Here is a 12674-nt window from a genome sequence, read left to right as displayed (position 1 = left end):
CTAATTTGAATTCCCTACTGTGATCCTGTTATTTCTGCAATTCTCAGCAACATGTTTACATTTTTGCTTCTCTACACCTCATCTGATTGTTGAATGCCTATAGTATATTTCATGGAATGTGATGCCTTTTGTTTTAATGCTTCAATCCAGCCAATATCACCTCACTTGAAAATTGGCATCACTGTTCATGGCTGTGATGATTTTGTTAATGAATATTGTGACTTCACCCCAACATCGTTTTACCTCCCCTCTTTATCCTGTATATATATTTTTTTCATTCTTACATGTTAGCTATTTCTCAAGGATAACTGTAAATTATGGTTCAATGTCTCTTGTTAACAATACATTTTTGGAGATTGAGCTATGCTGGTGACATATGAAAAGATGTAACCATTGAGATATTGATCTTAACTGGTTTCTATTTCAGCATAACAAGGCAGTCTTTTGTATCACTTGAACAACTTGTAACATAGCTTAAACAATAGAAGATGTCCTTTCACCCCCATTACAGAAACCTTTCTTCAAGGGCTCCAAATGAGTATTGCAGAGAAGAAAGACTTTTTGGCAATCAGTCATCGAGGCAAATGTGACAATTCCAGATTTCCGATGATTGCAACAATATATACTACAAAAGAAAAGGTTGCTGAATGATTAACAAATTGACTCTGGCTGAGATGTTGCAGATGTGAAACAACAGCTCCCGGCAATTCAAAAAAGACTCTGCCTTTTCTTTACAGAGAATTCCTGCCTTTGAATGTGTGTTGCTTCTAGCAAATATAAGTAAGCTCTGTTGTGAGTTTGACAGATGACCTAAAATTGGTTGTTAGTATAAATATTAGTAAATTCAGGATTGTTCTACACTACTGCAAAATCATGTATAACAGTCAATCTTCTGTTTTGGATTTTGCAACCTGGGCAGATTGAGTGCAATTGCCTCCAACACAGTAGTGTTACATCACATAACATGCGATAAATCACAAGCTGGCCAACATATTATTAAGTGACTATCATGTAGAGATTTACTGTCTCAAAATTTTAAGACTATATATAAACTGTATGCTAACAGTTGTCATGTATTCTAACGGCGTTTAGCATTTTCTGGCCGCAACAAGTAGATAATTAATTCATGTTCGTGATATTGGTAAATTGGATTTTCTTAATTGTAGTCTCATTTCTTTATGTTTCAGGTTAACCTTACTAATCATTGTGGCTTCATGGGTGGACTACAAAGAAATAAAAGCACTGGTCTCTCCACTCCATACTTTGCTACGTCCACCGTAGAAGTAATATTTCATGTATCTACAAGAATACCTTCTGATTCAGATGATTCTTTAACAAAAAAGGTATGGTTTGTAATAAATATATAGCTACACATACTCTTATCACTTTTTCTAAATTGACAACTTGGTACATTGAAAAACAGTATCAGGTCATATCATTTTATTTTATGTTGGCATTGATTTGAAACTGGGTGTATCTGATTTTGAAATAGCACAATGTATCAGTGGGTTTTTCATTTTGCCTTATTGTTACCATAATGAAATTATCTGTTAAAAATTCTGGTGGACTTATTTCAAAGTTTATTATTTTGTTTGTTACCAGTGTTTACTTCTCAACTTTTAGCCATCTAAGTAAGTATTAGATAATATTAGTATGTAGTGTTAAGTTGTGTAGGCAAAGTCATACAATCAAAGAGGTCTACAGCACAAAAATAGGTCTTTTGGCCCAATGAGTCTGTGATGGTCAAAGCAACTGCCTAACTATTCTAATGGCATTTTCCAGCCGTTGATCCACAATATTGCGTGTCTTGCTTAAAGTTAACATAAGCATTAGTTAGTTCATTTATCTTGGTTGTCTTTCCTCTCTCTGTCAACATGTAAGGACTCATCAGTTTCCCATTCAGAAAAAAAAACAAAAGCCCTTTCTTTCTTTGGGGAGAAAAAAAGAATTGAATGATCCAGTTTAAGGAGGAAAGTGTTCAAAAGAACGTTTTCAGGAACAAACACTACTACTTGCGTTTTCCTTTATAGTGAACATGACCTTGGCTGAGAATGGTGTTTTGGAGGTAGCAACAATTAAGTTTTATTTGGATTCTGAACAAAATAATTGTGTAAGTGTAGAATGGCAGAGGGAATTATCATTTATCAATGTGACAACTAGCATACTGCCATGAAAAGTAGGAATCCATACCCATAAATTCACACACATTTTAATACTTGTTCTCTTGTTTCAAAAGTTATTTGAAAAAAACACTGCTTTATTCTAGTGAGGAAAGGAACATTTCATTACCATTATTCTAGACTGTGCTCAAGTCATAAATCCATGTCTGGTCCATTGACAGTAGGGAGATAGTGGCAGAGTAATAATAATACTGGATTGGTAATCCAGAGGCCCAGATAAATTGTCAGGAGACATTGGTGCAACTCCAATTCAGTTAATAAATCTAGGATAAAATGCTAGCCTCTCTAATGGTGACCATGGCACCAGATTACGGCGACAGTTGAAGCTTTTCACTGTATTTTACCATTTTATTCACTGTAAAATGCAAGTGACAATAAATCATTCAATTCAGTTCAATGTCATCCATCACTGAAAACTTGATGTATTCTATTCAGAGACTATTTCCTTCCTTTAGGAAAAGAAAGCTGCCATTGTTACCTGGTCTAGTCTATATGAGACTCCAGACCAACAGCAGTGTGGTGAAGCCTTCAAGGGCTTAGCAGTTCAAGGGCAATCAGGAACAAAGTAGCAAATGCTAGTCTTGGCACTGACACCCATATCCCATAAAAGAACAAAGGGAGAAAAAGTGAAGTGGTACTGAAAATAAAATATCAATCTGGCTTTGAAATTTTCAGAATCAATTAAATAGTCAATAAATAATTTCTTGTTGCCATCATGCTTAACAATTAGTCATTTTGGGTTCGAGCAAAATCAGTTGATTTGTGTGTTGTAACTTACTGAAATTGTTTTAGTGATCAAGAGGAAAGACTATAGAAAAATTCAAATTGCTTCAGGTTGAGGTCTTAAGTGGATAATTGGACTTTCAAAGGTTACTTGTCGGATTCTGTGTTTTCTATCCCTTCAGATTCCAGTTCTTCACAGATGAACCTAAGATTTCTTTCACTTTTAATTACTTACTTAACTGTCCATCATTTTTGTGCTTTCTGGAAACGGGTTGCTAAATTTCCTTCCTCCTCCACAGCTCAAAACCATTCAGTAAATATCATTCTTAGATTCAGAATAGGTAATCTTGCACTTGCCCATGTTGAACCCTGCCTCGCGCAATTTAACCATTTACTTAATACGGGAGTAAATAGAACACCGAACAGTACGTCACAGGACAGGCCCTTCGGCCCTTGATGTTGTGCCAAACTTTTATCTTACTCTAAGATCAAACTAACTTGTGTCCCTTCATTTTACTATCATCCGTGTACCTATCCAAGAGTTGTTTGAATGTCCCTAATGTATCTGTCTCTACTACTATCGCTGGCAGTGCATTCCATGCACCCACCACTTTCTGTGTAAAGAACCTACCTGTGACATCTTCTCTAAACCTTCCTCCAATCACCTTAAAATTATGCTCCCTTGTGATAGCCATTTCTGCCCTGGGAAAACGTCTTTGGCTATCTACTCTATCTATGCCTCTCACCATCTTGTACACCTCTATCAATTCGCCCCTCACCCTTCTTCGCTCCAATGAGAAAAGCCTTAGCTCCCTTAATCTTCCTTCATAAGACATGCTCTCCAGTCCAAGCAGCATTCTGGTAAGTCTCCTCTGCACCCTCTCTGAAGCTTCTACATCCTTTCTGTAATGAGACAACCAGAACTGTACACAATATTCCAACTGTGGTCTAACCAGAGCTCTAAAGAGTGCAGCATTACCTTGTGGCTCTTAAACCCAGTCCCCCTGCAAATGAAAGCTAACATACTGTATGCCTTCTTAATAACCCTATTAACTTGGGTGGCAACTTTGAGGGACCTATGGACATGGACTCCAAAATCCCCCTATTCCTCCACACTAGGAGAAAGTGAGGACTGCAGATGCTGGAGATCAGAGCTGAAAAGTGTGTTGCTGGAAAAGCACAGCAGGTCAGGCAGCATCCAAGGAGCAGGAGAATCGACGTTTCGGGCATAAGCCCTTCTTCAGGAATCAGGATTCCTGAAGAAGGGCTTATGCCCAAAACGTCGAATCTCCTGCTCCTTGGATGCTGCCTGACCTGCTGCGCTTTTCCAGCAACACACTTTTCAGCTCATTCCTCCACACTGCCAAGAATTCTCCCTTTAACCCTGTATTCTACATTCAAATTCAACCTTCTAAAATGAATCACTTCACACTTTTCCAGGTTGAACTCCATCTGCCACTTCTGCTTCCTGCCAATGTCCCGTTGCAACCTACAACAGACCTCCACACTATCCAACACTCCATCAACCTTCATGTCATCGGCTGTAGCAACATGTCCAGCTTTTCAGCAGTATAGAGGTCTGTAAAGGGACAGAAGTAACAGGGCTGTTGTCATAGGTGACTTGAACTTCCCTATCATACTAACCCACCTCTTCATCCAAGTCATTTATAAAAATCACAAAGAGCAGAGATCCCAGAACAGATCACTGCAGAACACCACTGGTCACCGAGCTCCAGGCTCAATACCTTCCACCTGTTACCATCCACTGTCTTCTATGGGCCAGCCAATTCTGTATCCAAACAGCCAACTTTCCCTGTATCCCATGCCTCCTTACTTTCTGAATGATCCTACCATGGGGAACCTTACCAAACACCTTGCTAAAATCCATGAACACCACATGCTGTACCTTCATCAATGTGTTTTGTCACATCTTCGAATGATTCAATAAGGCTTGTGAGGCATGACCTGCCCCTCACAAAGCTATGCTGACTATCTCTAATCAAACTATGGTTTTCCAAGTAATCATAAATCCTGTCTGTCAGAATGCTCACTGATAATTTGTCCACCATAGACATAGGACTGAGTGATCTGTAATTCCCAGGATTAACCCTATTCCCTTTCTTGAACAAGGGAATACATTTGCCAACCTCCAATCATCTGGCACTACTCCAGTGGACAGTGAGGATGTAAAGGTCATCGCCAAAGGCGCAGCAGTCTCTTCCCTTATTTCACGCAGCAACCTTCGGTATATCCCATTTGGCCCAGGGGACTTATCCATCCTTATGTTTTTCGAAATTTCTAGCACATCCTCCTCGTTAACATTCATCTGTTCAAGCATTTAAGCCTGTTTCATGCTGTCCTCACAAACAACAAGGTCCCTCTCAGTAGTGAGTACTGAGGCAAAGTATTCATTAAGGACCTCCCCTACCACCTCCGACTCCAGGCATAAGTTCCCTCCACTATCCATGATTGGCGCTACCCTCACTCTGGCTATCCTCTTATTCCTCACTTAAGTATAGAATGCCTTAGGGTTTTGTCTAATTCTACCTGCTAAAGCTTTTTCATGCCCCCTTCTCACTCCTAAGTTCATTCTTCAGTTCCTTCCTGGCTATCTTGTAACCCTCCAAAGCCCTGTCTGATTCTTGCTTCCTCAACCTTACATAAGCTTCCTTCTTCCTCTTGACTAAATGTTCTACATCCCTTCCTTGCCTCAGTGGAACAAACCTATCCAGCACTATCAGCAAATGCTCCCTAAGCATCCTCCACATTTCTGTTGTGCATTTTCCTGAGAACATCTGTTCCCAATTCTGCCTCATAGCATTGTAATTCCCTCTCCCCCAATTAAATATTTTCCCATACCACCTGCTCCTGTCCATCTTCGTGACTATAGTGAAGGTCAGGGAGTTGTGATTACTATCACTGAAATGCTCTCCCACTGAGAGATCTGACATCTGGCCTGATTCGTTGCCAAGCACCAAATCCAATATGGCCTCTCCTCTAGTCAGCCTATATACATATTGAATCAGGAATCCTTCCTGGACACACCCGATTTAAAAACTGCTCCATCCAAACTATTTGAACTCAGGAGATTCCAATCAATATTAGGGAAGTTAAAGTCACCCACGACAACAACCCTGTTACTTCTGTACCTTTACAGATCTTTGCTGAAAGGATGAATATGTTGCAAAGGCCTTTCGTTTCTACTAAGCAGGCTAATCCAAAGAATACCAAATTTTAAAGAATCTTAGTACTCTGTATGAAAAGAGTAAAGGATATAACTTGGTTGGCAAATTGGTTCTTATTCACTAAGGCGTGGCTATGGAGCAAACAACAAGGCATATTAGGCTCTTCAAACTCCTGAGTAACTCAAAAAGAGCACAAGACAGCCTACATTAAGTGTAGGGACCCATGCATTTAAACATTCATTTTTTATGAAATATTATGAAATTTGGCATACCTGATAAATGAAATACCAGAAGTGTTAGTGACATCTTCCTTTTCAGTCGTAGGTATGTTAAAGTGTCCTTAAAACTTTGTGCTCCCATCAGAATGTGCTAACTGATATTGTACTCAGCAACTTTACAAATCACTATTCTGAAGGCAATGTAATGTAAAGCTGAGGCACCAGTTCAGTTTCCTATGAGAAAACATTTTTGCATTTTTCTGTTCCAAGTGCATACACCCAATCCCTCCTGGCCGTGTCTTATTTCAGAAACAAATCCTGACCCATGTCAAAAGGTTGCCTCTAATACCATGTGCTTTTAACTTTAATCATGGTTTTTTCTGTGGGAAACCTTACTAAATTGCTCTAGAGTCTAAAGAAATAACATTTATTAACACATACTTTATATAACTTGGTCTTTGCAAATATATGCTGGTTCTTTGATCAGTTAATATCAGTCAGTATTCAGTTGCTATTTGTCTCATGTCAGCTGTTGGAATTCACTTTTTAAAAAAGGCTGCACTTTTGTTTACTTCTCTCTCTAGCTTCAAAAGCCTCCTTTAAATCAAATTTTCTCATCAAGTTTTTGGTCATCTCTCCAGCAGCCATGATTTTCTTCATCTGTGACATGCTTTGGGCCTTTTGTCTAAATTAAAGTTTTTGCAAGTTATTATGGTGTATCCAAACCACAATGAAACAAACTTATTGAAATCCAGAAATATGACAAACAATTTTTACTATTGCCTCAATGCAAATACTGAAAAGTGAAACCAATGTGAAGACTGGCCCCTATAAAACATTGCATGATGATTTTCCATAAAACATCAGGTTTTGTGCTCCAATGGAAGTTCAACCATTTGCTTCCTTAATTGCATCAACTTTCTTTATCATTATTGTTTCTTGATCAAATGCATCATACTTTCAAAAAAATTAAATGAATGTAGTGCATGGGCCAATAATTTTCCTCACTTAATTTATCAATACTATTATACTGCGCAGATGAGTTACAATTAAAAATATTGACTTTTTTTATTAAACAAAACCCATTTTGTGTGGCCACTTTGTTCACTTTGGATAAATACGTTGAATTGCGTTCATCAACAGTGCTGTCTGATCCAAAGCATTGAAATATCCAACTGTTGTCAATTTAATTTTTCATTTTGCTCTTCTGGCAATATTTGTAAAAATGGGTTTGCTTCATCTTTCTTGGAGTTGTCTTTATAATTATACAAGAACTAATCAATAATTGGATGGATTGTCTAGTCTTATGTGTTGCCCCATGTGAATTTGCAGTAATTTAATATAGTTGGAAAGTACATTCATGTTTTAGATGTGCTGAGAAAACACTTTATGCACCCATTGTACAAACGACAATCTACAATCATATTTTTCTACAGAATTTTATCAGTTATATTTTAATCAATTGAAACTTCACACCTTAAAGTTTGTATTTTGTTATGAATGAACATTAGGGCATCATTTGGCTGTCACTTCTTACCCCAAAGATGCATTATTGGATATAATATTGTATTCATTTTATTTATCAATAAATTGTGGTTGAAATATAATATTGCAGCATAACCAATTCCAGTAATAAATTTAATTGGATTATGTGTTCTAAGTTGGGAAAGTATTTACTTTGCCTATAGCAGAACAACTCGATGTATTGTGCAATACTTCATTTGGCTTGTGCAGAAAAGTCATGCTTGTAAACCTAATATTTGCTTAAGTGCTGCCAAGAGCAGAAAAATTGCAGCTTTGCTGTTAGGACAAAGAAGCAATTTGCAGATTAGATAATCCATCTAATGACGAACAATTCCTAGATTATTATGAAGGTAGTTATAAAAAAAAAATCAGTCAAACAGAATGGCTATCCAAAGATGTCTGCTACGTGCACAGAAGTGGGCCGTGATGTCAGCTGACCTCTATAAAAGCATCTGCACATGCTCAATTGACATCAACACGCCAGGATGTGTCTGCACATGTACAGCTTATAGCACCATGTTCTATGCATTGTGACAGCAGTCACATACATACAGGCACACCCGTGTGCTGCTGACATTGACCCCACCCCACCCCCACCCCCCTTTCCACTGGCTGTGGATGAACATAGAACATAGAAAAATACAGCGCAGTACAGGCCCTTTGGCCCTCGATGTTGCACCGATCCAAGCCCACCTAACCTACACTAGCCCACTATCCTCCATATACCTATCCAATGCCCGTTTAAATGCCCATAAAGAGGGAGAGTCCACCATTGCTACTGGCAGGGCATTCCATGAATTCACGACTCGCTGAGTAAAGAATCTACCCCTAACATCTGTCCTATACCTACCCCCCCTTAATTTAAAGCTATGCCCTCTCGTAATAGATGACTCCATACGTGGATAAAGGTTCTCATGGTCAACCCTATCTAAACCCCTAATCATCTTGTACACCTCTATCAAGTCACCCCTAAACCTTTTTTTCTCCAATGAAAACAGCCCCAAGAGCCTCAGCCTTTCCTCATACGATCTTCCTACCATACCAGGCAACATCCTGGTAAACCTCCTCCGCACCCGTTCCAGTGCCTTCACATCCTTCCTATAGTATGGCGACCAAAACTGCACACAATACTCCAGATGCGGCCGCACCAGAGTCTTATACAACTGCAACATGACCTCAGGACTCCGGAACTCAATTCCTCTACCAATAAAAGCCAGTACGCCATATGCCTTCTTCACCGCACTATTTACCTGGGTGGCAACTTTCAGAGATCTGTGTACATGGACACCAAGATCCGTCTGCTCATCCACACTACCAAGTATACGACCATTAGCCCAGTACCCCATCTTTTTGTTACTCATACCAAAGTGAATCACCTCACACTTACCCACATTGAACTCCATTTGCCACTTTTCTGCCCAGCTCTGCAGCTTATCTGTATCCCGCTGTAACCTGACTCATCCTTCCTCACTGTCAACAACTCCACCGACTTTTGTATCATCCGCAAATTTGCTCACCCAGCCTTCTAGCCCCTCCTCCAGGTCATTTATAAAAATGACAAACAGCAATGGTCCCAAAACAGATCCTTGCAGAACACCACTAGTAACTGCACTCCAAGATGAACCTTTACCATCAACTACTACCCTCTCTTCTTCCAGCCAGCCAATTCCTAATCCAAACTTCCAACTCCCCCTCAGTGCCATACCTTCGTATTTTTTGCAGTAGCCTACCATGGGGATCCTTATCAAACGCCTTACTAAAATCCATATACACCACATCTAACGCTTTACCCTCGTCCACCTCCTTAGTCACCTTCTCAAAGAATTCAATAAGGTTTGTGAGGCACGATCTGCCCTTTACAAAACCATGCTGACTATCCTTGATCACATTATTCCTATCCAGATGTTCATAAATCCTATTCCTTACAATTCTCTCTAAGACTTTGCCCACAACAGAAGTGAGACTCACCGGCCTATAGTTACTAGGGTTATCCCTACTCCCCTTCTTGAACAAGGGAACCACATTCGCTATCCTCTAGTCTTCTGGCACTATTCCTGTAGACGAGGACATAAAAATCAAGGCTAATGGCTCTGCAATCTCCTCCCTTGCTTCCCAGAGAATCCTAGGATAAATGCCATCAGGCCCAGGGGACTTATCTATTTTCACCCTTTCCAGAATTTCCAACACCTCTTCCCTACATACCTCAAAGCCGTCCATTCTAATTAATTGTGACTCAGTATTCACATCGGCAACAATGTCCTGTTCCTGAGTGAATACTGACGAAAAGTATTCATTCAGTGTCTCCCCAATCTCTTCAGCCTCTACATGCAACTTCCCACTACTATCCTTGACTGGACCTATTCCTACCCTAGTCATTCTTTTATTCCTGACATACCTATAGAAAGCCTTTGGGTTTTCCCTAATCCTACCAACTAAGGACTTTTCATGTCCCCTCCTTGCTGCTATTAGCTCTCTCTTCAGATCCTTCCTGGCTACCTTATAACTCTCAATTGCCCCAATTGAACCTTCACGCCTCATCTTTACATAGGCCGCCCTCTTCCCTTTATCAAGGGATTCCAATTCCTTATTAAACCACAGCTCCCTCACACGACCCTTCCCTCCCTGCCTGACAGGTACATACTTATCAAAGACACTCAATAGTTGCGTCTTGAACAAGCTCCACATATCAATTGAGCCCTTGCCTTGAAGCCTACTTTTCCAAGCTGCGCATCCTAAGTCGTGCCTCACCGCATCATAATTTCCCTGCCCCTAGCTATAACTCTTGCCCTGAAGTGCACACTTATCCCTCTCCATCACTAGAGTAAAAGTCACCGAATTGTGGTCACTGTCCCCAAAGTGCTCACCTACCTCTAACACCTGGCCTGGTTCATTACCCAGAACCAAATCCAGTATGGCCTCACCTCTTGTTGGCCTGTCTACATATTGTGTCAGGAAACCCTCCTGCACACATTGGACAAACACCGACTCATCTAACAAACTTGAGCTATAGCTTTCCCAGGCAATATCAGGAAAGTTAAAATCCCCCATAACAACCACCCTATTACTTTCACTCTTCTCCTGAATCATCCTCGCAATCCTTTCTTCTGCGTCTCTCGGACTATTAGGATACCTATAGAAAATTCCTAAAAGGGTGACCTCACCTTTCCTATTCCTAACCTCAGCCCAAACTACCTCAGATGGTGAGTCTTCACCATCGTCCTTTCCACCATTGTAATACTATCTTTGATGAGGAGAAAGTTGGGAGTGAGGGTGAGACAGAGGTTATATCTGAGAGCCCAGGGAGCTGGGGGCAAGGCAGAAAAGGAAGCTGAAGTTGATAAAGAGGACTTTCTCTCAATGGCAGTATCACCTCAGTCACCACTACCTCAACATTTGGCCCTCTGTATTCTTGAGACACTGCTTGGGTGGAGAAACTCTTCTTCATCAGCCCCAGACTGCACCTGCATCTCCACCTCCCTAAGTCCTGGATCACATTTCTGTCTGAAACTTGTGGCAGATTTCCGGAGACAGTTTCTGCTGCTTTCTATAGCTTCATAATTGCATAGAGAGCCACCTTCTACTACCTTAAAAGAGACATTGACAGTAAGCCTAGATTCAATGACAAAACTGAGTCAATTCAAGAGGAGAAAAGTGGGTCTTCTCGATCTGTTATCTTTTTCAAGTACTATCAGCCTCACCATCTATTCAGAAATAGCGTATAGAACTATAAATAGATTCCCCAAAACAACATGGAATTTGAGGATAATGAGGGTGAAGGAAGGAATGTGGGCACTGTGGCTTCTTCTGTTTCTGGACCTCCTCTACCACCAACTCCATCTCACATTTAACTGCATCCTCAGATGCTCCGAGGGTTTGCAGTATTTTACACATTTAGCAAATCTTTTTGGTTTTATACTCTTGCCCTATATTTTTGAAGCCTGTTGAAAGCTCAGTTTTAGTATGATATACTTGACCATAGCTTTGTCCAAAAATTGCACGTAACTTGATTGCTCATAATATGCAACCAGCTCCATTTCATTAAACCTAACTCTTTGCAATATTCAAAAGACTCAGGCTTTTAAAAAAAGCCTGAGTAATAACTGCTTTCTCATTTTATGTTGAAACAAATCACTTACAAATGCTCAATGGGGAACATATAATAGGAGAGTAGATTACTACAGATAGTAAATATTTAAAATAGAAACAGAAAATCCTGGTTCTGTGGAGGAGTCATATTGGATTCAAAACATTAACACTATTTCTTGCATTCCACAGATGCTGCCAGAGCTGCTGAGTTTCTCTAACACTGATTTTATTTCCAATCTCCATTATCTTTAGTATTTTGCTTTTACTGAATTCTAGAATTACTCAACAACCGCATCTCTGAAGAAAGAAACAGTGTTAATGTTTTGAACTTAGGGAACAAGTTGACATCCAATTTCTCATCACTGTCCAGGGCTTTCCAATTGGACATAGGATAACTTCAAATTTCTTGCACACATTGGTCGCCAAAGGCTGATGCTTAATGATCTCTCTTTAGGCCACAACCCAAAGCATGATCACTTGCATTCTGATTGACCTGTTTGTTCTGATTAATAAAATAAAAAATATATAAACTGAGGATTCTGAATCTCCTGAGCTCAGGGGACTGACTCCATTCTGACTGGCCACAGCTAGTGTACTGTGCACAAGTAAATAAAGGGTGACTTGGTGACAGGACGCTGGCTTCTGTGTAGGTATTTCATTTTACTTAGAGGATAATTTGATATTTTTTAAACCTCTCTGGTAAAGAGAAAAAAAGAGGCATTTACAGTCATGACCGAAAGATTTATATCCATGAGCAC

The 12674-nt window shown here is 39.9% G+C and overlaps 1 protein-coding gene across 14 annotated transcripts in view; it reads left to right on the top strand.

The window, feature by feature from the left end:
- The window catches only part of ralgapa1 (Ral GTPase activating protein catalytic subunit alpha 1), a 312978-nt gene that overhangs the window by 225681 nt on the left and 74623 nt on the right, over nucleotides 1-12674 (top strand). For all 14 annotated transcript variants that reach the window (XM_072568885.1, XM_072568887.1, XM_072568892.1 and 11 more), the window contains one exon: nucleotides 1188-1343. In XM_072568885.1, coding sequence (XP_072424986.1) covers nucleotides 1188-1343 — 156 coding nt within the window. The remainder of the gene's footprint in view (nucleotides 1-1187; nucleotides 1344-12674) is intronic.

The sequence above is a fragment of the Chiloscyllium punctatum genome, chromosome 4 (assembly GCF_047496795.1).
Source record: "Chiloscyllium punctatum isolate Juve2018m chromosome 4, sChiPun1.3, whole genome shotgun sequence".
NCBI classification, from domain to species: Eukaryota; Metazoa; Chordata; class Chondrichthyes; order Orectolobiformes; family Hemiscylliidae; genus Chiloscyllium; species Chiloscyllium punctatum.
This window is presented reverse-complemented; position numbering and strand designations above follow the sequence as displayed.